Below are 26,443 nucleotides of genomic sequence, written 5' to 3'. Positions count from 1 at the left end.
AGGCTGGCTTGGTGGTGGTGGTGCATCCCTTTTATCCCAGCACTCAGGAGGCAGAGACAGATGGATCTCTGTGATCAGAGTGAGTTCCAGGACAGCCAGGGCTACACAGAGAGATCCTGTCTTCAAAACTGAAGGGGAGGGGAAGCCTTCCCAACCCGAAGAGCTGCACTCTCCGACTCAGCCTGAGTTGGACGGTTCTTTGAAGTCATGTGGGTTGTCATCCCTTCCTGTTTGAAATGTTTTCTAGGTCACAGCGTGGACCCGTGCTGTGTTCCTCTTGTGACTGTGACTGAATACTGTTCTATCACTTTTCACTGAGAAAAAAATTAATGGCTGTATGGTGGTCCCCAGAATGCAGATGGCATAGAAGGGTCATAGAGGAAGGTCGTGGGGACCTGTCTGGCCCAGACACTGCACCTGATCATGTCCTGATCAATTGCTGTTCCTAGGGCACAGATGAGTCCTGCTCACTTCCTGTGTGGCCTTCTCCTTGTATGTGTTCATTCGCTTAATCATGTAGCCAACTGAGCCTCTGGGAACTATGGCCTCCACCCAGTTTAGAGAGTCTGTGTGCCTGTGGCCCGGCCCTCCCCTCTCCTCTCCTCCCCTCCATAGCTATCAACCTGGTTTTTTTCCTATCAGTCCATTATGTTTGCCATTCAATAAGATTTTTCCTTAAATCGTGTTGTTTACTTTACTTGCTTGGTGCTTCTTGGAGACATGTTAACTTCCAATCAATTTTTTTTTTTAATTTTAATCTGACACAGGATTTCTCTGTGTAGCCCTGGCTGTCTGTAGACCAGGCTGACCTCTGAGCGCTGGGATTAAAGGTGTGCGCCACCATGCCCAGCCTGTAGGTCATCTGCCAGAGCTTTGTTTTCTGTCCTGGTGTGTCACTAAGATTCCTGCCTGGCTTTGCGGGGAACTCCCGTTTCTCTGCTGTGTTCCACTGTGTCCACCTATCGCTCACTATCCAGTCTTTTCTCTTTGAACATTTGGGTTTGTGCCATGATTTTGCTGTGGAATACTCGGAAGAGCTACTTTCTGCTGTCCTACCACCTCTTTCTTAACCTTGAACTTGTACACGGTGGGCTCATGGCATATATAAAAGGCAGGTGTAGGTTTGGGCTTCGCCTTGGACACAGTCTTGGCTCCATCTTCACCTTTCCCGTATGTACTAAGATTTTACTATCAGTCTGATTTTTTTTAGATGCTTGCCTAATCTTCCACCAGAGCACTACTGCTTGGCCAGTTCCCCACTGTTGGACACAGAGGTTGCCCCCACATTCATATGGTATAAACACAACTTGTCTGATAATGTGCCCTTGTTCACCCTGTCACCCTCCCCACAGGTGAGCCCAAGAACTCCACAGCTTCTGTGAGCATCCCCAACGGCACAGCCTCCTCCAGCACCTCGGAAGACGCCATCAAGAACATTCTGGAACAAGCCCGCCGTGAGATGCAAGCCCAGCAGCAGGCCCTGCTGGAGATGGAGTCGGGACCCAGGGGACGTTCTGTGCCTCCCTCTCCTCCGGAGCGGCCCTCACTGGCCACCGTGAGCCAGAATGGGGCCCTGGCCTGTGTGAAGCAGGAGGATGGCGGTGGCAGCTGCAGCAGTAACAGCAGCAGTAGCAGTGCACAGGCGCCGCTTGCTGTCCTGTCCCCGGCTGCATTTGTGCAGCGGATCATCCGCAAGGTGAAGTCCGAGATCGGTGATGCTGGCTACTTTGACCACCACTGGGCGTCGGGCCGCGGCCTGCTCAGCCGTCCACACGCCTCGGTGTCGCCCTCCCTCTCCTCCTCTTCCTCCAGCCACTCTGGACAGCCCAACGGGAGAGCCTGGTCCCGTGGAGATGAGGCAGCCATCGCCCCTGAGGACGAAGCAGCCATGGGCGAGGATGAGCCCCCCAGGGTGGGAGAGCTCAAGGCTGAGGCCGGGGTCCCGGAGGTGGGCAGCGGGCGACTGCCATACTACCCGGCCTATGTGCCCCGCACACTCAAGCCCACGGTGCCACCCCTGACACCTGAACAGTACGAGCTATACATGTACCGGGAGGTAGACACACTGGAGCTGACCCGACAGGTCAAGGAGAAGCTGGCCAAGAATGGCATCTGCCAGCGCATCTTTGGGGAGAAGGTGTGGACCACAGGGGACCTGGGGACCCAAGAATAAGGTCCACTGAGACCGTGGCCCTAAGATCTGTAGTCTGGAGGGTGACCCGGGTGGGAAGCCACTCCTCAGGGGCCCAGTCAGATATTTGTCTGGTATCTAGCCATCCCTGGACACTAAGCCAGGTAACAGCCAGTCCCCTGCCTCCCACACTCCTCTTGAGGTCCCATGGTCCAGCCCCTGAAGATTAAGGACTCAGCCCAGTCCAGTACCTTAATGTCCTTGGTGCTGGAACCTCAGGTTTAAATAGCAGAGATTCAAGAAGGGGTTATGAAACCAGAGCTGGGAGAGAAGACTTAAGTGGGAGGCACAAAGTGGCATCCTGGAGGGGACAGTGGCCCTTAAGGTCACGTGGGAGTTCTGCACACAGGGCCGTGCAGAGGGTGGAGAGAAGGTTCTGAAGGGCCTGGGAGCAGCCAGGAAGGCCACATACGGGATTTGCTAATCTGCCTTCCACTGTAGGTCCTGGGACTGTCCCAGGGCAGCGTGAGTGACATGCTGTCACGGCCGAAGCCATGGAGCAAACTGACACAGAAGGGCCGAGAGCCCTTCATCCGCATGCAGCTGTGGTTATCGGACCAGCTGGGCCAGGGACAGGCCCCACCCCAGCAGCCCAGCACCACACAGGGTGAGTACAGGGGACAGGGCCTCCATAGGCTCTACCCCAAACCAGGGCCTTGCTGGCCCACCTCTGCCCCTCTCCATCCTCCACACCATTCTACAGCCCCCAGTGCTGTCACCTGGGACACGTGTTCCTAACCCACACCCGCTTGCCCTCCTCTGTCCTACCCAGCAGAAGTAAGTGCTGAAGGCTTGGGCCCAAGAATTTAGAGCAGTTGGGACAGACAAAGCCACTGGAGCCCTGTACTTCCTCCCCCGACAGGATCAAACTCACCAGCTCCCTAAAGACCCAGTATTGCTCTTCAGTCAGTCCTAGCACAGGCCTGGGCCAGTCAACTGGTCATTAATGAGGGCAGCGGCAGGGTGGAGCCTGAACTTAGCAGGGGAAGAAAATGGAGGCTCAGAGAGTTTCCTAGAGTCACAGGGCCAGTGTACAAGGCTGCTGGCACCCTGTGCGTGGCACTCATTTCAGAACTTGTAGCTGCAGGCAGAAAGGCTTACCTGCCCCAGAGACCAAAAAGGCCCAGGACCAGAGCCCAGATTTGATAATCTCACCTGTTGGTGGGGATCCAGGGAAGCCATACCTTGAGTCACAGAAATAACCAGGACTGCCAGAGGGCTACAAACCAGGACCGAGTGTTAGGTGACAGAATCGCAAGTCCCAGGTGACGGTTTCACTTGAGCCATCGGACTAGAGCTCTCCTGTCAACTCGTGGCTACAAAACGCGGACAGGCTGTTGGTAGACAGGCAGGCAGGCAAAGCAAGTGACAGACAGACATCTGGCAGAGACTGATGGGCAAGAGAGGCTGCAGACAGACAGGCAAGCAGCACTCTGGGGCGGAGACAGGAGGATTGTGAGCTCAAGGCCAGTTTTAGCCATGTATGAAGGCCTGTATCTCCAAGTGGAATTGTTGAAAAGAGTTGAACTACTGTTCATCAGTAGAGTGTTTGCCTAGGATGTGCAAGGCCCTGGTTTAACTCCCAGTCCGACAGAAAAAGGAAAAGCTATGTAGCATGAGGACCCCTGGACAGTCCCTTCCTGGGATGCACTATAGTGGCTGCAAGATGCCTTGGTTCCAGTCTCAGCTCTGACAAGCCATCCTGCCCAGCCATGCCCAGTGGCAGTGACCACCGCACTGTCTCTTGCCTACAGCCAGTCCCACTGAGCCGAGGTCCTCACCATCACCTCCCACAAGCCCCACGGAGCCTGAAAAGACTTCCCAGGAGCCCCTGGGCCTGTCTCTGGAAAGCAGCAAAGAGAATCAGCAGCCTGAGGGTCGGGCCAGCTCCTCCCTGGGTGGGAAGCCCTTCTCAGGCAGCCAGGCTGCAGGGGGCATCCAGGAGATGGTGGCCATGTCCCCAGAGCTGGACACATACTCCATCACCAAGAGGGTCAAGGAGGTCCTCACTGACAACAACCTAGGTACGTGGTGAGGCCGGGGTGCTGCCCGCAGCCCTAGACTTGGAGCAAAGTGTCACTGGGGTTCTCCAGTGACCTCAGGGCCAGCCCGGAGCTTCCAGCCAGCCCTGAGCATGTAGGACCTCATGGGAGACGCATGGCTCCGACCAAGACTCCTGCTGAGGAACAAAAGGGAGGTGGCACAGCTTGGCTCTCAAAACTGCCTTGCGGCAGGCTTTAAGAAGCCCCAGTCAGCTCAAGCCTTTAATCCCACTACTTGGGAGGCAGAGGCAGACAGGATCTCTGAGTTGAGCCTGGGCTACACAGTGAGTTCCAGGACAGCCATGTCTTGAAAAAAAAATTCCATTTCCTGGAGCACTGATAATGATGCCTGCCCATGGGAGCAGGGTGACTCGCTCCTCTGCATCAGAGGTGCATGCCAGCTCAGCACCCCACCAGGGACACATGCAAGTCCAACAACTGTCACCACCGTTTTTATTATGAGAGAAAGATAGTGTTGTCCCAATACCCAACACGAACTGAGCACGGTACTTATTCAGTAATCCTAGCACTGTAGGAGGCTGAGGCAGGAGGATAGCCACAAGATCGAAGCCTGGCTGGGCTACAGTGTGAGACCTTTTCTCAAAAAAAAAGTTAAAAGTCAATAACAAAGGCTGGCCCAAGCCGGGCGGTGGTGGCGCACACCTTTAATCCCAGCACTCGGGAGGCAGAGGCAGGCGGATCTCTGTGAGTTCGAGGCCAGCCTGGTCTACAAGAGCTAGTTCCAGGACAGGCTCTAAAAAAGCTGCAGAGAAACCCTGTCTCGAAAAACAAAAACAAAAACAACAAAAAAAAAAAAGGCTGGCCCAGCGTGTGGCCCACACCTTTAGCAGTACTCGGGAGACAGGCAGGTGGATCTCTGTGAGTTTGAGGCCAGCCTAGCAGTCTATAGAGTGAGTTTCAGGACAGCCAGAGCTACACAGAGAAACCCTGTCTGAAAAACAAAGAAACAAAAAACAAACAAAAAAAGCGTGGGGGCTGGAAAGATGGTTCAGTAGCTAAGGACACTGGCTGCTCTTTCAGTTCCTAGCACCCACATGTGTAGCTCACAACCCGCTACAACTCCAGTTCCGGGAATCCAGTGCCCTCTTCGGACCTCCTAGGGTATCAAGCAGGCAGTATTGTGCAGACACACATGCAAGCAAAACACCCAGACACATAAATAAAAAATAAAAACAAACGAACAAAATCCTGGACACGATGATGCACACCTGTAACTCAGAGTTAGCGTTAGGGCAGAGACGCCAGGAAACGGTGAGCTCCAGGGCCAGTCAGAGATCCCGTCTCCAAAACCTGAGGTTTAGAAAGCAATTGAGGAAGACCAAGGTTAATCTGTGGCCTCCACGGGAAGACAGTTGGAACCAGGTGTGTCCTTCATCCCAGTCATCAGTACTTGAGAGCCTGGGGCAAGAGGATCACAAGTTTGAGCTACCAAGCAAGATTTTTAGAACACACAAGAAGCTAGAAAGGGACAGGGGTGGCAGAAACGGTAGTACAGAGTTTGCCTGACATGCATGGGGCCTGTGGTTTGATCCCGGCATCTGTCCCACCAAAAACAGTCTATAACCCTGGTGACCTTTGGCAGGTGTCCCTCTAGGCTTATCCTGGGGGTAGTATTAATGGGTCAGAGGTCAGACACATTTGGAATTCGGATAGAATCCTCTAGGGTATCCTGGGGGTGGGGTACAAGCTTGTGTACAATACAGGGTGTGTGTTGGCAGGTTGGGGGGCGGTCCCCTGGGAACGAAGAACCATCCTACAGAAAATTGGTTTTTGTGTTACTGCCCAGTGCCAACTCTCCCCAGTCTCTTGTGCAGAAAGAGTGCTGAGCCACCCTCCCTGGCCTTCTCCTCCTCTGACTCTCCTGGGAGTGGCTCCCTGTGCCTGGCCTGAGGTGACAGTTGCCCTCTGCCCTGTCCCCAGGGCAGCGGTTGTTTGGTGAGAGCATCCTGGGCCTGACACAGGGCTCCGTGTCAGACCTGCTGTCGAGGCCCAAACCCTGGCACAAGCTGAGCTTGAAGGGCCGGGAGCCCTTCGTGCGCATGCAGCTGTGGCTGAGCGACCCGCACAATGTGGAAAAGCTGCGGGACATGAAGAAGCTGGAGAAGAAAGGTGAGACCAGGTCGGGGTGGCTGGATAGCCAGGTACCTGCCATTCGCTGAAGACCCCCATCTGGCAACAATCCAGATACCCACATCCCCCACCAAAATCACATGTGGCATCTCTCATGCCATCCACACATCCAGAGATGGCACATGGTCTTGCCAACTTCAGCAGCATGCTGTCCCCAGTTCCCTGTCAGGCCTCTCTCTCCTCTAGATGAGCTCCATCCTCTGCCCCTTACCTAGCCTATGGGCAGAGAGCAGGCCCAGTAGTTCCTTCAAGGGCGTGCTGGGAAAGTGTCACCACTGATGGTGCTTACCTAGCACTTATGAGGCTCTGGATTCATTTGCCAACACTGCCTAAACCAGGCATGGTATCACACATCTACAATTTCAGCACCATCCAGGAGGTGGAGGTGGGAAGATCAGAAGTTTAGTGTCATCCTGGGCTACATAGTGAGTTCAAGGCCAGCCTGAACTGTGTGAGACCTTGTCTCAAGTCAAAATAAGATACACCTCCAAGGACCTAGAGACTCCAGCTAGACCCCACTGCTTAAAGTTCCCAACTCCTCGGGGCTGGGGAGATGGCTCAGCGGTTAAGAGCATTGCCTGCTCTTCCAGAGGTCCTGAGTTCAATTTCCCAGCAACCACATGGTGGCTCACAACCATCTGTAATGAGATCTGGTGTCCTCTTCTGGCCTGCAGGCATACATGCAGGCAGAACACTGTATACATAATGAATGAATAAATTAATTAACTAATTTTTTTGTTTTTTTTTAAATATTTATTTATTTATTATGTATACAATATTCTGTCTATGTATGTTTGCAGGCCAGAAGAGGGCACCAGATCATATTACAAATGGTTATGAGCCACCATGTGGTTGCCGGGAATTGAACTCAGGACCTTTGGAAGAGCAGGCAATGCTCTTAACCACTGAGCCATCTCTCCAGCCCCAATTAACTAATTTTTAAAAAGTTCCCAACTCCTCCTCCCAGTATCGCTCAGGTGGGCCTAAGCCTCTTAGAGTGAGTCTTTTTCTGTATGGCCAGCCAGTTCCCAAATAACCACACAGAGACTTAGTATTAATTATGAAAGCTCGGCTGATAGCTTAGGCTTGTTTCTAACTAGCTCTTGTAACTTAGTTTACTTTCTGCCTCATGGCTTTATTAACTCATCTTCCTATTACCCATCCTGTTTGCTCTATGTCTGGCTGGCAACTCTGCCTTCGTCTTCCCAGCATTTTCTCTGCTCTGAAAACCCTACCTAGCTGTTGACTGTTGAGCTTTTTACTAAACCAATCACAGCGTAAAGGACCATACCACAGCTGCCTCTGGAGAACCTTCTAGATCTAAACAGCAGCAGAGCTTTTGCTGATGTTTTGTTGTGAGGTCACCATGCCTCCTACCGTAAGAGGGCTTATTCAGAGTGGCCCCTCACACAGCAAACTCTTGTGAAACTTAGTGGCACTTCTAACAGCCTTGCCAGCCACAGAGCTCCCTGGTTTGAGCGCCCTCTGACTGCAAGCACCCCCTCATGGCCTCTGGAGTGGCTGTATTACAGAATACCCCCTAACCTCGGCCAACCTCACAAGCAATAGCATAGGAGACAGGCCGCTTCTCTGCAGAGCCAAGGGAGCAGGAACAGGACAGGGGTGGGGACATGGAGGGTTCTGCTGGGCTGGCTGGCCACTGCCCCTGTAGATCTACCATCCCTGCCAAGTGGCAATGGCCTCTCACCCTGCCCCCTCTCTCTCCAGCCTATCTGAAGCGCCGCTATGGGCTCATCAGCACAGGCTCGGACAGTGAGTCACCAGCAGCGCATTCCGAGTGCCCCAGCCCCTATCAGCAGCCACAGGAGCTGAGCCTCATGCAGGCCAAGAAGCCGCGCGTAGTGCTGGCACCCGCCGAGAAGGAGGTGCTGCGGAAGGCCTACCAGCTGGAGCCCTATCCCTCCCAGCAGACCATAGAGCTGCTGTCATTCCAGCTCAACCTCAAGACCAATACCGTCATCAACTGGTTCCACAACTACAGGTAGTCACGGATTGGCAGAGAGAAGGCCCTGAGAACACAGACACAGAGGGACCCAGTAGGTCATGGGAACACAGAGGGTCACAGGACACAGACATAAGGAAGGCCAGGAGGTTCATGGGAACACCTGAGGGTTGTCTGGGCCTGGGGGCTGCGCTGGATCGCAAAGCTGTTTCTAGATTCCCAGATGCACTAACTCTGTCACCTCTAGCTGAGGGACCTGAGCCCTCCCCTGAGTCCCGTGTTGTAAGCTGTAAACAAGACTACAGTGTATCCCCTTGTCAGTGTTGATGTAAAGGCCTGGTACAGCCATAACTGACAGTGTGACCCTAATGTCACACCCGCTCTGTGCAGAGTGGCCTCTAGGAAGGAATAGATCAGGAGTAGACCTGAGGCACCTCCGGCTGGAGCTAACTAGGATCTCGTGGTCTCTCTTACTTGTGAGAACGAAGGAACACCTGCCCCACTGCAGCCTCAGGTGTGGTAGCTCCTCCAAGCACAGCTCCTTTCCATCCTCCAGTCTGGGTCTCAGAGGTCCCAAGTGCTGTGGCTTTGGCGAGGCCACATGGTTTCCTGAGGCAGGCCTAGAACGCCCTGAAGGAGGCTTGGTGGAGACTGTAAGGATCATGTCTGAGATCCTACCCACTCTCTGAGCAAGAAGTGTCGCCAGGGTCCATGTGGCACTATGGAAGGGTCTATCCATCTGTTCTGGGGCAGAGAGCTGTCCCAAGATCCCCAAGAGGGAAAAAGGTTAACGGGCAAGATACACATTCACCTGTTCCCGGCCTGCACGTTGGCATCATACACACCTTAGTTGTGTGGCCTTCAGCAGGTCACTGACCTCTCAGAGTCTCGTGACGATTTTACAAGATGAGACGTGTCACTCCTGCCCCGCCCCCAGTGCCAAATCAGGAACTGTGGGAGTGAGCACCCTACGCAGAGCTTCTACCCAGTGCAGACCCATACTATAGCACAGCAGGAGACATGGGTTTTAACAGCTTTCTCTCCTCCCCTTCGGAGTGGCAATGGAGACACCATCTCTGCTGCTCATTTATCATAGGAACTGAGCATTCTAACATCATCCATCACATTCTTTAAAAACATATCCACAGTGAGCTGGGCCCCAGAGATCAGGGGTTGAAAGCCACCCTCCCTGAGCCTGATTAGCATATATACGTCATGGGCCACGTCACTTCACTTCAGCCTGATTAATATGGCAAAGAGAAGGTGAGAAGGAGCAGGTGCTTAGGGAAAAGGGCATCTTGTCTCTAGAAAGCTTGAACAAAGAGGTCGTGATGATTTGAGGTGGGTTTGGAAGAACAAATAAGAGTGCTCTCAGCTGGGCAGTGGTGGCGCACGCCTTTAATCCCAGCACTTGGGAGGCAGAGGCAGGCGGATCTCTGTGAGTTCAAGGCCAGCCTGGTTTACAAGAGCTAGTTCCAGGACAGGCTCCAAAGCTACAGAGAAACCCTGTCTCGAAAAACCAAAACCAAAAACAAACAAACAAAAAAAGAGCGATCTCTGTGAGTTCAAGGCCAACCTGATCTACGTAGTGAATTTCAAGCCAGCCACGGCTGCTTAATGAGACCCTGTCTCCAAAAAAAGGAAGAAAAGAAAAGAAGAAAACCACGCTTTCCATAAGTAGGGGCCTGGGTTCCAAATGCACCACGAGAAAGAAGGTGCCGGGTGATGCTGACAAGAGAGCTTGCCCGCACCATCATGAAGACCTGATTGTGATCCCCAACTCTCACTCTTTTTAAAGCCATGCATTGGGCCAGCAAGCTGGGCTCAGAGGACACCCAAGCCTCCTGATGATTTTGACAGCCTGAGCTTGATCCCCAGGACCCACAAGGCTAAAGGAGAGTGCCAAGTCCCCCAAGGTGTTCTCTGACTTCTCACACATCCGTACACTCTGGAGTGTATGCACGCACACTGGATAAATATATGTAATTTAAAATTTTAAAAAGAAAAGACACATAACACCTGCGATCCCAAAGCTGGGGAGGCAGAGACAGGAAGCTCCTGGGCTCAATGGGCAATCAGTCCAGCCAGTGTGAGTACCAAGTTCACTGAGAGAGTGACTGTCTTAGAAGCTAAGGTGAAGAGTGATTGAAAAAGACACCAGGCCGACCTCTGACCCCCATGGCTCCCCAAGACATTGAAGGTAAAATAAGATGTATGTGTATTGATGAAGTTACCTCCCTATTCTTCCTTTCTTATTGCTGTGACAGAACACTGACTGAAAATGTCTTGGGGAGGAAAGGGCCATTTTGCTGACACCTCAGTTCACGGTCCATCATTGAGGGAGGTCAAGGCAGGAACTGAAGCAGAACCTATAGGAGAAGCTGCGTATTGGCCTGCTGACATGGGGGCTTGCTAGCTCATGCTTAGCTAGGTTTTTTTTTTTTAATACAGTGCAGATCCTAGGGATGCCACCCACAGTGGAGTGGACCCTCCTACATCAGATAACAGTCAAGACAGTCTCTCACGAACACGGCATGGGACAGTCCAATCAAGGCGGGTCAATTCCAGGTTGTGTCAATTTGACAATAAAAGCTAACCACACATCAGCCAGTGTTGACTTCTGGCCTCCGTGCACACTCACATACACACAGAAGTCTCGTTACAGCGGCAGAGAGAAACATTAATTACCTGGTGTTTGCTCAGCACCTCCTCTGTCCCAGGTACTAAAGGGAGGGAGGCAGGCACTACCCCATCAGCTGCTGAGTTACACAGTGTGACAGTCTACAGTGAGCTGTGGGAAGGAGGAACAGTGGATGTTGCTAAAGAACAGGACTGGAAGGCACAGCTGTAGACATAGGTGTTGCCCAGGGTGGTCGCTGCTCTTGTGGGCTGAGTCTGGGGTCAGCAGCCCCTGTCGAGCTCCAGACCCTCACCCTTGTCTCTACCACAGGTCCAGGATGCGTCGTGAGATGCTGGTGGAAGGAACACAGGATGACCCAGACTTGGACCCAAGTGGGGGTCCCAGTGTCCTGCCACCAGGCCACACCCACATAGACCCCACCCCGCAGAGCCCTGACTCAGAGGCTGAGGACCAAAAGCCCCCAATGAAGAGCCTGGAGCTGCAGGAATCTGGGAGCCCTGCACCCCTAGCAGCCCCAGATAGGGCTCTGGTGAGGATTAAGCAGGAGGAGGACGAGGACAGCCAGCCCCTGGATGTAGGGGATCCAGACAGAGGACAAGGCAGCCCCAAAGAGGAGAATACCCATCCTCTGGGGAATAACAAACTCCCAGACACGCCCAACCCAGACTGCCCCCCATTGCACATCTCTCAAGAAAAGGAGGTTGGGGAGCAGGTTCACTCAGAACCCCTCAGTTTCAAGTCCACCTCAGAATCCTCATGCTGCAGCCTGGAGGGGCCACCGAACTCTCCCTCTGCCATCTCTTCACCAGACCTCATGACATGCGTGTCACCTGTTCCCTCATCCTCAGCCCCCATCTCCCCATCCCTCCCTGGTGCCCCACCTGCCAAAGTGCCGAGTGCCAGCCCCACTGCTGACACAGCTGCAGTTTTGCACCCCAGCACCAAGGTGAATCCCAACTTGCAGCGGCGGCATGAGAAAATGGCCAACTTGAACAGTATTATCTACCGACTGGAGAGGGCTGCCAACCGGGAAGAGTCTTTGGAGTGGGAATTCTGAACCAGGGGTGAGGGACATACCCCAGTGGTCACCTTTCCCTCTTCCTTCTCTCTCCCAGATGGGGTGGGGCCAGAGAGGCAAGAACTCAGCCATGCAAATATGGACAGCAATGTTAAGCCGTTTACATTTATTGTTGTAACACTAGTTACCTGAAGTCGCGTGTGAGCAGATGCTGCCAGCCCTGCTTATAGGAGGCACTGGGATCCTGCCTTTGTCCCCTCCCCCACGGGAGGCAGGACCAAAACAACACCACATTCTCGCCCCCAAAACTCCAAACTCTTTCAGAAAAATAAAGAAATATTTATAGACCTCTTTTAGCTATTTTAATAAAGGATCCTTGGAATTTATTCCCAGCTGATGCTGTTTTGATATTAAAGAGTTATAAAATCAGATGCTGTCACTGCTGCTGTGGAGCAGACACAGAAGCTGTGTCATTTTTTTTGCCATGAGATGAGATTAAAAGACAACTGTTCAAAGCCATCACGAAGCATTCTAAGACGGACCAAATTCAGAGAACCCTTGGACTGCGGCTTGGTGTTTTTCCCCAATGCCTGTCTGTGAGACACAGCACGATGCTGCTGCCCTTCCAGAATCCGCGTTTTGCAAAGAAAAAGTCCAAAAGACTCTAAGTGAAAACCTCCATGCTGCTGAGGGTGGGACCATGCTGGTGGCCTCCATGTTGCTGAGGGTGGGCCATGCTGGTGGCCTCCATGTTGCTGAGGGTGGGCCATGCTGGTGGCCTCCATGCTGCTGAGGGTGGGCCATGCTGGTGGCCTCCATGCTGCTGAGGCTGGACCATGCTGGTGGCCTCCATGCTGCTGAGGCTGGACCATGCTGGTGGCCTCCATGCTGCTGAGGCTGGACCATGCTGGTGGCCTCCATGCTGCTGAGGCTGGACCATGCTGGTGGCCTCCATGCTGCTGAGGCTGGACCATGCTGGTGGCCTCCATGCTGCTGAGGGTGGGCCATGCTGGTGGCCTGTGTGCAGCCTCCATGTCACAGGAGATCCTGTTGCTGGTCAAAATGTCGCCCTTAGCGAATGGAGTGTTTCACAAAGGCCTCCACGCCCCGAGTTAGAAACCTGTGTATAAACAAAGTGTTTCCAGAACCTTTGGAAGCCGGTGTGGGGGAGTTACTCAAAGAGAGTTGTTTATGTCAGAGTGACCCTGACTCCCATCCTGATTGGTGCCCGTACTTGGAAGGTTTCTCCTACGGTCTGAGCCAGGCCTTTTTTCCTAGAAAAGGAAAGTGTTGATCCACCATAGCCCCCAAAGCTTAGCAACCAGCTCCAAAAACTAGATCCATTCAGCCAGAAACCTCAACTCAGTTTCTCACCATCTTCTCAAGTTGACGTCAGTGCATCCCTGGAATGTGTCCATGAGTCTGTGAAACTTGGAAAGGCCAAAGTCACCACAACATGGCCACCACATCCCCACGCAAGACCTGCTTGGGATCAAAGATGTGACTCCCCTGACTCAGAAGCAGCCTTCTCCCAGCATTCTGACTGTGGCTTCCAGGGAGAAAGATATGTGGCCTCCATATCATGTCAGTGGTTGAGTCTGCTGCTTTTATTCCTTTCTCCCCAAGCTGTGGAAGCTGCACTGGTGACGATGATAAACGTGGGGTCATCTCTGTTGCCGTTCAGTGCTCGAGGGACAAACCACTCTTCGGCGCAGTGACTCTCTTGAAATCATGTGAACCAAAAAGTTGGCAACCAGAAAGGGGAAGAAAAAAGAATGTTCCGGAATTTCTAATTCTCGTGCGCCCAGCCAGGCTGCAGACAGTCAACATCAAACAGGCCCTGGAAAACCTCTTTTCCACACACAGCCCTGGCTATGCACCAAGAAGCTTTCCACTGTATACATTTTTATCTTATCCAGAGGAGGGTATTTTTATATTCTGACACTAGGAAACCATGTCAAGTTTTCAGAGGAATCCATTCTGGGACAAACAAAGCCTGTCTTGGCCTCTGCCACCTCCATTGCCACACACACCCACAGGGAGACCCTGACACTTTTCGTCTTGAAACTACATGTTGAGGTGATCCATGCCACACATCGATGCTACTCAGAAGAATTCACCGTGGCTTTAGTGTGACGGGATTCAGTGTGACCTTTGAACACAGAAGCCTGGTTGTGCAGAAGCCCACAGGTCTGCAAACAGATCTGTCTGGTTCACATCCTACAACGGTTTGAAACACGACAACACAAACACACGAACTGTTTCTATGAGATATTGATGAACTTTGTCTAAAATTTTACATAAAGGGACACCTTCTGTAAACACGTCCCTAAATACAGAATTGTATAATAATCCCAGGTGTCCCCATCTGTTCTGGAGTTGGGGTGCAAGGTGGGTGCAGAGTCGGCTCTCAGAAGTGTTGTACAAAATTAGGAATTTTTTAAAAAAATTTTGTTTTGCGGCGTTTTGGTGGTGGTGTGTTTGTTTTTTAAGACAAGGTCTCACTGTGTAGCCCAGGCTGGCCTAGAACTCATAGCGATCTGCCTGTCTCTGCCTCCTGAGTGTTAGGATTAATTTCTTTACTATTATTAGGGTTTGTGTGGTGTGTGAGTGTGTATACCTGTGTGGCAATCAGAGAGCAGCTTGCCAGGGTTGATTCTGTGGGTTTCAGGGAATTGAATTTGGGCCATGAGCTTGCATGATAAGTGTCTTTACCTTATCATTTTGAGCTACCTCACCAGCTCAAAATCACATATTTAAAGCTTAGGCTTTTTGGGTTGTTTATTTGTTTATTATCTATCAAGACAGGTCTCACTGTATAGCCCTGGATACCTGGAACTTGCTATGTAGACCATGCTGGCCTGGAACTCAAGAAATCCACCTGCCTCTGCTTCCTGAGTGCTGGGATTAAAGGCATGCGCCACCACCATTGGCTCCATGATTTGGTTTTAAGTCTCATGTGATCCAGGCCCTCAGACTCACTTTGTAGTGCTGGGATTATAGGCATGCACCACCACGCCCAACAAATACCATTTATCAGTTGAGTCCCAGCAGTCAAATACGGGGTATATCCCTTAAGCTCTGTAGATGCCAACTTCTAAAAACTCTAAACTCTGGCTGTACTGGGCCACCATCTGTTGTGACAACAGCCAGCTGAGGAGTGGCCTCTCTTGCCCACGGCCTGAGTGGCTACGGTAGCATCTGAGTGCAGGATCCCAGATGCTCTGAAGACAGCCTGGGACTGGAAGGCCAGGGGCCTAAGGGTGGTTGGACTCGAGCCTGGGACTAGGGGTCAAGATTGAGCCTTGCTTTTTTATACTTGTGACCACAAACCACAACCATCAACCAGTCTATAAATGGAGTGGGGAATCGGTCTGTACCAAAAGGGCTTTCCCCAGACTGGCACAGTGCTGCCCACTCCCAGATATGTAATGCAGGCCTCAGTTTCCACATCTGTAAAATAGGGTGTTGCAGCAGTGACTCATGGTGCATTCTGGAGTGGCGTCTTGGAATTGTGTGGAACATGGGTACACCTGTCCAGAGCCTGAACCAGGAGCTTGACAATCATGTGACTGTCATCTGAAGCAGAAGGTAGGGGTGGGGGTGTCTTGCCTTGTGCCTCAGCCATCACTCACCCATGAACCAGAGCCACATGCAGTGCCTCAGATGGCTCATCGGTAAACCTTTCCACAACCCCTGGTTTCCACACAGCTCCTTGCGGGAGGACTGGCTGACTCATTATCCCCACCATGGCTAGGAGAACTTGCCTGAATCCCAAAGGCCGGCTCCCAGACAGCACAGGTCGGGGTGGGGAAGCAATAACCAGAGCTGCCCCACAAAGGGTGACCTTGCAGGCTGGCCCAGGCCTCTCTGAGTCAGGGAGCTAGACTGCTTAGTTTCCATGCCAACCCCACTTCTGAGAACTTGGTGTACATGAGGGAATGCCAGAAACTCCCTAAGTTGTAAAGTGGAGGTGGCTATACATTTCCTTAATTACTGGGGACTGACCATCTGGTCCCAGGTCACTACTCTTAGGAAGGTTGAGAGATTGATAGGACAAGGTGATGTACTCTTGTTATCCTAGCTACTCAAGAAGCAGAGGCGGGGGATTACAACCTTGACAACACAGCAACACTTTCTTGAAAATTCAAAACAAAACAAAAACCTAGTCAAAAATCCACATTCTGAACCAGGCAGTGGTAGTGCACACCTTTAATCCCAGCACTCGGGAGGCAGAGGCAGGCGGATCTATGTGAGTTCGAGGCCAGCCTGGTCTACAGAGCGAGTGCCTGGACAGGCTCCAAAGACACACAGAGAAAAAAATCCACATTCTGGGGCCCCTACAAGAGACCCTAAACAAGCCAGTGCCCTGTCAGCTCTGGGGACTGAGGTTCCTTTGTGGGTCACCAGCTTGGGTTTTGCCATTCCATCAGATGTCCCTTGCCCTGAAGTAGAAACTTGAAGGAAAACACCAAACTATAGAATTCTGAGCTGAAGGAGGGAGGGCAGAGGGATTGGGATGGACTGAGGAAAACTGGAGGCCTTGCTGGAGGAAGAAGGTTTGGATGGGTACAAAAGAGCATAAAGGTGTGGGGTCCAGGAATCCTGCATGGTGAAGAGGACACCGTGACAAATGAACGGTGACAAGAGATAGACAGGGTCTGGAGGGAGGTGGCTGTAGAGGAGATGCTGGGGCTAAGAACCCACCAAAAAGAGGTCAGAGGAGCCTGCACTGCGGTGAAGGGGAGCATGGGAGGAAGACAGAAACCTGACTGAGAAGCTCCATGGGGCATGATGGGAAGCATGCTACTCTTGAGGGTACTGGGGAGCCACAGCAGGCCTGAGACAGGGGTGTTGCATTTGGATTTGCACTTTTAGGTAGGTGGTCCACCTGCCTGTCCTGACTCACCCCTCCCCCTTCTCGTTTAGTCCCTTCCATTCATTAAGGGACCCAAGTGAATGGCTGTCTCAACCTCTCCCATTCCCACCCTGGCAGAATCCATCTTTTGTTTGTTTTGGGACAGGGTTTCTCTGTGTAGCCCTGGCTGTCCTGGAACTCAGTCTGTAGACCAGGCTGACCTAGAACTCACAGAGATCCACCTGCCTCTACGTCCCGAGTGCTGGGATCAAAGGTGTGCACCACCTTCCTGCTGGGTCTGTCTTTCTACAGTTCAGCTCTCTACAGCCTTGGTAGTGTTAGTTGCTATAGAAACCAGGCCCTAGGCTGGAGAGATGGCTCAGTGGTTAAGAGCATTAACTGTTCTTCCAGAGGACCTGAGTTCAATTCCCAGCAACCACATGGTGGGTGACAACCATCTGTAATAAGATCTGGCATCCTCTTCTGGGCTGCAGGCACACATGGAGGCAGAATGTTGTATACATAATAAAATAAAATCTTAAAAAAATAAAAGAAACCAGGCCTTCACAGCACCCAGATGCTGAAACCACCCTAAGACCCAAGAGCCGCAGGACTGGGCTAACCCACTGGGGAGCCAGCCTGCGCACCCACATGCCAGCTTTACAGCCAGGCAGCCAGTTGGGGTTCCATTTCTTCATCTGTGAAATGCCTGTGGCCAGAGAACCCACTGGCTACAGGTACTGCTGGAAGCTGCTCACCCTCAGTGGCACCCGGTCCTCAGCCTCAACCCAGTGGGGCTGCCCCTCTTCACCCTAAATCTGAACATCACAGCCATCTTCATCCGTTGAGGTCACAGGACCGCAAGTACACCACCATCCCAATGGGTCTGAGGTTCGCTTGCATGTGGCTGTGGTAAATAGTGCGGCAATGAGCAAACACGCACACCGAGACCCTCTCAGTCCCTGCGTGACATCGTGGTTCTGTCTTTTTTTTTCCTGTAAATTTGGGTTTCTTGCCTGCAAGTATGTCTATACGAGGGCATCAGATCCCATGAAACAGGAGTTACAGACAGTTGTGAGCTGTCATGTGTGTGCTGGGAATTGACTCTGCACCTCCGGAAGAGCAGTCCGTGCTCTTAACTGCTCCAGCTCCCCGTGGTTCTGTCTTATCTGAGGAACTATCCATGCACTGGGGTCCAATCCCTCCACATTCCCATTATCGACCTTGGTCACTTTCTTCATAGCAGCTCTCTGATGGACACTGGGTGACCCCACTCATATCTCATTGCCCAAAACTGGGTCAAGGGGCCATTCTTTGGCAGTCAAATGACAGCAGTGTGGCTGATCCAGGTGGATTAGTCACTCGGGGTGGGTGGATGTTGCACAACCGTAACCTCTAGCCCGAGTGAGTGGTCCTCCATCCCTAGTGGCAACTTAGAATATTCCTGACCACACAGTGCCTCTAGATCTGTACCCTGCATGTCACCCTAACATGGATTAACTGCTCCCAAGGCCACCTGCCACTCCAAGGAATATTCTGGTTAGGGCATACCTGTGACCCTGCCTCTTGAGGCAGCCTCCCTCCCTTGCACATGGTCCCGACCTTGATGCTTATTTTTGGGAGAGGGGTTTCAAGACAGGGTTTCTCTGTGTAGCCCTGGCTGTCCTGGAACTAGCTTTATTCTCAAACTCAGAGATCCACCTGCCTCTGCCTCTCAAGTACCAGTATTAAAGGCGTGGGCACCACCACCTGGCACCTTGATGCTCTATTTTGTAAACTTAAACATGAGTTATGTGGGTTGCTCAGTTCACGCTGAAGCCAAATGTTCCTGAAGGTACTTAATTTTTCTAGGCTGCTGAAGGAGAGCTGTGGCAGGCACATCCTGAGTCTACATCTGGTTAAGACCCTGGGCCTTAACCACCATGTTGGGCCACCCTGGGCCTGCCTCTTCTCCTTTGTAAAGCCACCATGAGCTCAATGAAGTGGAGACTCAGCAGTAACAACAGGTGTTACTGTCTTAGGGGCAGGTACACATAACATTGTAGACAGTGTTACAGTCAAAAACCATCTTCCAGGGCTGGCTCAGTGGTTAAGAGCACTGGCACTTCTTCCAGAGGACCCGAGTTCAATTCCCAGCACCCACATGGCAGTTCACAACTGTCGGTAACTCTGGTTCCAGGGGATCTGACACTTTCACCTCAATGCATATAAAGTGAAATATATATATACACACATATATATATTTATTCCACTGTGCCGTTGTTGAGCACACCTTTAATCCCAGCACTCAGGAGGCAGAGGCAGGTGGAATTCTGAGTTCAAGGCCAGCTTGGTCTACAGAGCAAGTTCCAAGACAGCCAGGGCTACAAAGAGAAACTGTGTTTCAAAAAAATTAAACAAAAACCCCCAAAAGAAAAAACACAACACATTACTAATCAACTACAGACTCTTTCTCTCAATTTTCATAGTGCCAGGATCTTTTGTAGTCCACCCCTGAGCTAACAGGAACAGGAACAGGCCAGTAAGAAGGGCCAGGGTCTGTTCAGACAGGGTCTCACTATGTAGCCCAGGCTGGCCTGCAGCTAGCATGCTTCCTGCCTCACCCTTGAATGCTGGGACAGGTGTGCACTATCATCAGGCTTGGACCCGCCCCTCTCCTAACCATCAGGTAGTTTGGGCCCCCACACATGTCAATCACCTGCCCATCTTTTTGTATGGCCTGTGGCCCTCCATGTACCTCCTAAAGGCACCACCAGCCACAGGGTCAGAGGTTGATACTTCAGTTGACACTCGAGCTGTGTGGCCTTGGCAACCTCACTGGGCCTCCGTTTTTCCCCCCTCACAAGATGAGGTCATTGTCTTCCAGCCTGGCTGAAGGACACTTCATGTCCCTTCTAGGGTCCACCAGGCATATCAACTGGGATTCCGTGGGGAGGAAAATAATACAAGCAGCCATTCCTTGACCAGCTTTTATTTTGGCCCTCGTACCCTGTTCAAGGCAAAATCTCTTATTAGCCCTAGAGTCAGCTGGACCACCTTTGTGCTTTGGGAGAAAAGGGAACCTCTCCCCTCCCCACCTCCTGCCCTGTACCTTTAGCGTTTGTAAACCCACCCCAGACTAGAGTCTATGCCTCAGCTGGGTCACACCAGGGAGTCCTGAGCCCCACCCAGTGGGAGAGTTAAAAAGATAGGGACCAAGTCCCCAGAGGCACCTGTGCAGACAGCAGAGCTCAGGGGACAGCTAGGCGTCAGTGTGTCTCCTGGTAGGGCCGGACTCCCTAGGGACAATGCCACCCCTTCCCTCCAGTCAACAGTAACGGGAGGGCGGTGCGGACACTAAACTTCACTGCTGGAAGAAAGACAAATGCAATACCTTATATACTTCAAAGTAAAACCCACAGCCAAGCCCTTGGCGCCTGAGCCAGCAGGCAGCCAAGAGGCTCTGGTGGCAGAATCACCTACAGAACCCCAACACAGGGCCTCCCGGGACAGAGGAGTGGGGCCAGGGTGAAATCTGTCCATCTGACGCAGAGACTGGAGTGAGTGTCCTCCAGTCCCCAGGGCAGGGCACTGAGGAGGACTGTAAACAAGACCCAGGTGGGGCAGGTTGTCCCGCCCAACACTCTGGAAGAGAGCCAGCACTGAGAAGAGACCCAGCAGGGAGGCCCACTGGTTGTCTGGAATCAGGCAGAGGTGAACCTGGGAGGAAGCTCGGCCACAGCCCAGGACTGGAGGTTAGTTGGCTCTAAGAGGCCCTGCCTGCCAAGGCCGGGCAAAGTCCTGCCTCAGTTGGTTCCAGGCCAGGGCCTTGGGGATTTATCCCGTTTAACTCCACCTTCTACCTGCTGCTTCTGACCCACATGAGAAGCCCAGGCAGCAGCCACTGGGCCCAGGCTTCCTGATCCCTGTGAGGACCGGCACCAGATGGACCTTGGGCCCCATGGGCCTGTGGCCTACTCCAGGGCTGTCCTGGGGCAGGGTTCTCTAGCAACCAATTCCTTGAGTTCTTATAGAATGTTCAGGTCCCAGGTTCTTGGCAGTAACTGCCACTGAGCCCAGAGGTCAGGTCTTCTGGGTCACATGTCCTATGTCCCCTGGAAGCCTGTCTTGAGCCCAAGTGGTACTGTACTCAGGCTTCCCTCACAGCCAGTAGGCCCCTTAGGGCTGGTCCTGGCTATGAGGCCCACCTGAACCAGAAGGATGCCGGGAGACCTCCAGGTCAGCTAGGCCAGTGTGGCCTCCACGCCACTGGCTCCTGAGGGCCCGCACCTCCAGTCCATATTGCTCGTGCAGCTGGGCAAATGATGCCAAGGGCCCATTGGAAGCAGAGGCCCTGCGACGGGGTGGTAGCGGTGGGCGCTGGGGGGCTGCAGTGGGTTGCTCAGGCAGCGTACTCCATACTGCCCGGCCATTCTCCTTGGGTCGCAGGTTTGAGACCGGGCTTGGGTTGGCCGGCAAGGCATTGGCAGGGCTTCCCTCCCGCATGGCTGCCAGCTGCTGCTCCAACTCACGCACCACCAAGCGCAGGTAGTGGAAGCTAGCTCGTGACAGCGCCTTCACCCAGCCCTCCAAGGCTGCCTGGCTATCAGCTGCCAGCACGTAGGGCCGAGAGCGACCGCCGGCAAAGTGCACGGCGAAGGCAAACTCCTCCCGGACATCCACCAGCTCCACCGTGCACCCCTCGAGCAGGATGACGCCCAGCGGCTCGCGGCTGGTCTCTGTCTCGAAGTAGAAGAGCATGTTGCCACGAAGCACGAACCAGCGCCGGTGGGAGCCCGCCCCGCGTCCACCACGCTTGTGTAGGTAGCCAGCATTGTCCACTGGCGCATCGCACGTTGCGTAGAAGGCCAGGCTGCGCTCGTTCAGCTTCATGGCCGCAAAGCCTGCGCTTGTCCCCTGCACCAGAGCTGATGTTACTCCTAAGATCACCAACTCCCAGGCCACCAGCAGCCACCTTCCACCACACCCACACCAGCCACCCAGTGAGCACAGGGAGACAAGACTCGAACACAAGTCTCACGTGGCCACCGGAGCCCTCCCGCTGCCCTTAATTCAGGAAAGAACATTAAGCATTCTGAGCTCTCTTGATACCATGCAAGTTAGCTCCAGCAGGCAATGATCTTGGGGGGCCCAGGCTAGTGTTATGGTTCCACTTGTCAGTTGGGGAAACAGAGGCACACTGAGGAAACAACCACAAAGCCAAGGTCACAAAACAAGTTGGCTAGAGCCTTTGTTGGCCCCAGGAGGTCCCTGAAGGTGAGAGGGTGAGCCATAGACCATGGCAGGTAGGGGAGAGTGAACACAAAGGCCCTGTGCTGAAACCCCACTGCTGTGAGGAATGGGGACCAGAGTGGGTGGGAGGTGGAGGAAAACTCACCCAGCGTGCTCAAGCAGCTGTCAGCAAATAGTCTAGGGAAAATAGGAGCCCAGCCCAGACTGACAGGGAGGGGCAGGGTACTCTAACATAGGCCTCCCAAAAAGTGCACACGGGGGCAGCAGTGGGCAGGAGGGCCTAGCGGGCGGTGGCACACAGATGCCCAGTGTGGCGTCTTGGAGGAGGTCCTGTGCCCTGCTGCCCCTGCCACGGCCATAATTCTCAAGAGTAAGTAAAGAGCATGGGCTGAGTAAGCACTCAGTCAGTGTCCACCCCTTCTGCCTGGGTGGTGGCTCTGTGGGGCCAGGCTGTGCCACCTGATAGGTGGAGGGAGAAGCGGCTGCCAAACAAATACTTATTTTCCTGCCACCTCCTGCCACCCACACTGCAGTCAGGGACAGCTTCCTGCCGAGCTGGAGGCTGAGACCTGCTTATTCCCATCAGTCCCTGAAGGCTCTGGTGTGTTTAATCCTCACTCTGCCTCCTTGTGCTGTGTGGCTTCTTATATCCGCTGTCCCTCTCTAAGCCTGTTTCTGCATAAGTGACTCATGAATCCCTCCCAAAACACCCGTCGTGCCCACCCGAACCTGCTCACTCAGTTCAAGTCAGCTCAGTCTCCAGGCTGGGCCACCTCGGTGCGCACAGTCAGCCTCTCTGGACCTTTAGTTCTTCATCTATAAAATGAGAGCAAAAGTGTCTAAGTCAAGTTTATGGCAATGAGATCAGGACCCGGGGAACCAGGCCGTCTGCCACGGCAGCTGTTAACAGTGTACTTCGCCTCCCTCTGGTCTATCCTGTTTCAGTGACTGGCCCCTGGTGTCTCCCTCACCTCCACATCTAATCACTGAGGCCAGGTCACCCCAGTCTTCCAAAGCAATGGTTGTCTAGGTCCCCATCTCTGTTTGCTGGAACCACTGCAGTAGCCTCTACAGCTGTCGCCTGCCTCCACCTTTGCCCCTTCCTATCTTGCCACTTCAAGGTAAGATCACCTCCCTAGGGCCCTCTCCTAGACCCACAAAGGGGCCCTTATCTCCCATAACCTCTACCCACTTCTCAGCTCCCCCCATCTCAGCTCCTTTCCCAATCTCCTGCCTTTGTCCCTAGACCTCGGCCACTCTGACTGCCTTTCTGTCCCCCAAATGCACCAGACACTTTCCTGCATCAGGACCTTTGCCCTAACTGTTACTCTCTGCCTGGGGTGCCGTTCCCTACCACATGGCGGGCTTCACCACTGCCTGGGAGAGGCATCCTCAGACTACAAGACACCACCAGGCACTCTACTGCACCCCAGCCCATTACCTGGCTCATTCATGCCTGCTCCAGGAAGGGAGGGTTTTTCCGTCTGGATGTGAGAGCCCAGTGTGTAGCAGGTACTCCTGGGAGCCTACAGTGCAAAGCAAACCTTTGTCAAGATGAGGGCGCTGTGACGAGGAGTAGTCCCCAATCCACATTCATGGATGGGAAAATTGACCTGCCTCAAGAACAGGGCTCAGAGCAAACAGTCCAAGTGGGGCACTAACCTTGGGGTCATTCTACCCCACTAAGACTGACAATAACTTGCCCAGTGCCCATCACCTACCCACCCTGACTGCTCAGATGGGGCCACCCTAGCTAGCCCTAGCAGACAGAAAGCCCAGCCAAGTCCCTGACCCTTGCCTGCTCCAGCTGAGCAAAGAAAAAGAGGCTGAGACACAGGTTTTAGCTTCCCCTGGAGGGAGCAACTGCTCCCCATTTTCTAACCACCCTGAGCTCCCTCAAGTTCAGTCTGCTGAGGGCACCACACTACTGAATCAACAGGGCCTACCTAGGCATGATGCTCTAGTAACCAGATTCCTGTCCAAGTTGGTCTAGGGTGGAAGACCTCAGTTTCTTCAATGGGCTTCAAGGAGGCTCAGAAGATAAAAATAAGGAAACTCTGTGACAAACTACAGGGGAAACATTCTAAAGCAGGCAGAGCACCAGCTGTGGTAGCTCACACCTGTCATTCCAGCACATGGAAGGTAGACGCCAGCCTGAGCTACAGAGCAAGACCCTGTTTAAAAACAAAATTAAAACGACACATGTCGGGTATGGTGGCGTACACCTTTGATCCCAGCACTCGGGAGGCAGAGGAGGCGGATCTCTGAGTTAGAGGCCAGCCTGGTCTACATATAGAGTTCCTGGCCTGCTACAGCTACATAGTCTCAAGACCCTGTCTCAAAAACAACAAACCAGTTCAGTGGATAAAGGTGCTTGCCACCAAGCCTTCTGACGGGAATTCGATGACCAGAAACCACATGGTAGAAGCAAAGAACAGACTCCTGCAAGTGGTCCTCTGACCTCCACACGCGCGCACGTAAACAAAAATAAATATTAGAAATTATAAGACAAGTGATGAGTCCCCTATCCGTGGGGTTATAGCTGGCTCCTGAGCTAGGACTCGAGAGAAACTGAGGCAAGGCACTACCGCAGAACCTCAAGCCCGGGCGGTGCGCGGCCAGACCGCGATGGAGGCCGCGGGCGGGTCCCGTGCGACGGCCGCGCAGATCCTGTCCCCGTCGCCGTCCCCGCCCACCGGGTCTCACCTGGTAGAGGGACTGGCGCGCTCGTCTGTCCGTCCCATGGCCCGGAACCGCTTGGGGAGCGGCGGCGAAGGAGCGCTTTGTCTCCTCACTGTCGAGCTGCGGCGACCTGCGGGCGCCCCTTTAACCCTGAGCGGCCCGCCCTGGAGGGGCCCGCCCCCGAGCCCTACACGCCCTCCCATTGGCCAGCCCCCACAGGCCCCGCCTCCGGGATCGCCACGCCCCCACTCGCGAGCGTGGAAATCACTCTTAAAGGGACCGACCGTGCTGAAGTCACTTGGAGAATTCAGGGTTCTGTCCTAGAAAAACGGAGGATCTCAGCCAAGGAAAAACTAGTGCAGCTTCAGATGTTAAAGACGCAAAGCTTGAGCACGGCTCAGCAGGTAAAGGCGCTTGCTGCCTAGTCTGAGGTCCTGAGCTCAATCTCTGAGACCTAAAATATGGAAGGCTCCAGAGCACTGACTCCCACTAGCGCACGGTGGCACGAGTGTGTTCACACAGGAACACACACACACACACACAGAGAGAGAGAGAGAGAGAGAAATGTAAGAGATGGGTGTGCTAATGCAGACCTCTAATCCCACCGCAGTGCAGGCAGAGGCAGGTGGATCTCTGTGAGTTCAAGGCCAGTCTGCTCAACACGTCCAGATCTAGACTAGCCTGGACTCCCAAAAGGAGAACCTGTCCTTAAAAAATTAACCCATGGCGTTTCCAGACAAAGTCAACAGGTCTGTTGTAAATGTGCAAGGCACATTTACATTTGCCCAAGTGAAAAGGGAAAGTTCTAGAAGTAACAAAGCCAGAGGTCCGCGGAACCACTACACCTTTGTGTGCTCTCCCAAACAGAAGCTCAGCATCGATGGGCTTCCATATTTTGTCCGTAAAATAGAAAGACAAGTGACTTATTTATAGGGTGTGATTCAGCTGCAGGCATTCTCAGTAAATAGGAATTGCTGGAGTTTTACTTTTTCCCCTCCTCTTCCCAAAATAACACAGTTCCACCTTCCAGAACTCTTTACTTCCTATTCTTTCTGGCCTCCTCACTTCCTTCTACCTTCCTATCCCGGGTCCTCCCAGCCTAAGGACTAGAGAAAAACAGGACAGACCGGGATCCCCGCTCCAGTCCAGATCCGCTCACCAGCACCTACTATGTGCAGCCTGATCCAGAGAGAAGTAGCCAGAAGTCAATCAACAAACAATTCTAAATGTGTGGTGTGAGGAAGAGAATAGGCAAGAGCAGGAGGACAGCCTTAAGACAAAGTCTCAGAAACAGCCATTCAGGAGCAGCGACCTAGCGGGAGACCTGCGGGAAGAGTCCCCCGAACAGCAAGTCCAACAGGCCCAGTGTGCAAGGGGAGGAAAAAGAGTTAAGGCCGCAGGCTGCATTGCAGAGAACACTGCAATTAGGGGAAAACGTTGCTTTCAGGCATGTGAGGTAGCACACACTTGTAAGTCCAGCAGTTGGAAGAAAGAGGCAGGAGGATGGCTGCAAAGCCATAACTACATAGCATGACCCTGTCTTAAAAATATTTTTTTAATTAATATAGTAGATCCGGTTGGCCTTGAACTCACAGAGAGCATCTTGTCCTCCTCCCAACTTGGGGGGGGGGATTATTGACGGGCACTATGATGCCTGGCCTGGGG

At 53.0% G+C, this 26,443-nt stretch overlaps 2 protein-coding genes across 18 annotated transcripts in view; one reads left to right on the top strand and one right to left on the bottom strand.

Annotated features, from left to right (window-relative positions):
- Positions 1-12,392, top strand: part of Cux2 (cut like homeobox 2) — a 175,575-nt gene extending 163,183 nt beyond the window's left edge. For all 13 annotated transcript variants that reach the window (XM_038344894.1, XM_038344905.1, XM_038344904.1 and 10 more), the window contains 6 exons: positions 1,353-2,137; positions 2,633-2,798; positions 3,946-4,215; positions 6,175-6,363; positions 8,113-8,386; positions 11,298-12,392. In XM_038344894.1, coding sequence (XP_038200822.1) covers positions 1,353-2,137; positions 2,633-2,798; positions 3,946-4,215; positions 6,175-6,363; positions 8,113-8,386; positions 11,298-12,045 — 2,432 coding nt within the window. In that variant the 3' untranslated portion in view covers positions 12,046-12,392. The remainder of the gene's footprint in view (positions 1-1,352; positions 2,138-2,632; positions 2,799-3,945; positions 4,216-6,174; positions 6,364-8,112; positions 8,387-11,297) is intronic.
- Positions 12,393-19,819: 7,427 nt separating this feature from the next.
- Pheta1 (PH domain containing endocytic trafficking adaptor 1) lies at positions 19,820-24,933 on the bottom strand. 5 transcript variants are annotated; one of them, XM_038345526.1, is made up of 5 exons: positions 24,803-24,933; positions 23,538-23,622; positions 22,826-22,912; positions 21,956-22,043; positions 19,820-21,760 (listed from the first exon to the last, which is right to left on the bottom strand). In XM_038345526.1, the coding sequence occupies exons 4-5, from the start codon at positions 21,956-21,958 to the stop codon at positions 21,023-21,025; spliced, it is 741 nt and encodes a 246-aa protein (XP_038201454.1). In that variant the 5' UTR covers positions 21,959-22,043; positions 22,826-22,912; positions 23,538-23,622; positions 24,803-24,933; the 3' UTR covers positions 19,820-21,022. The 5 variants fall into 5 exon arrangements, with proteins under 5 accessions (XP_038201454.1, XP_038201455.1, XP_038201456.1 ...); XM_038345527.1 differs by having other exon boundaries at positions 22,834-22,912; XM_038345528.1 differs by lacking the exon at positions 24,803-24,933 and adding an exon at positions 24,043-24,321.
- Positions 24,934-26,443: the final 1,510 nt, after the last annotated feature.

The sequence above is a fragment of the Arvicola amphibius genome, chromosome 10, assembly GCF_903992535.2.
Source record: "Arvicola amphibius chromosome 10, mArvAmp1.2, whole genome shotgun sequence".
Lineage (NCBI taxonomy): Eukaryota > Metazoa > Chordata > Mammalia > Rodentia > Cricetidae > Arvicola > Arvicola amphibius.
This window is presented reverse-complemented; position numbering and strand designations above follow the sequence as displayed.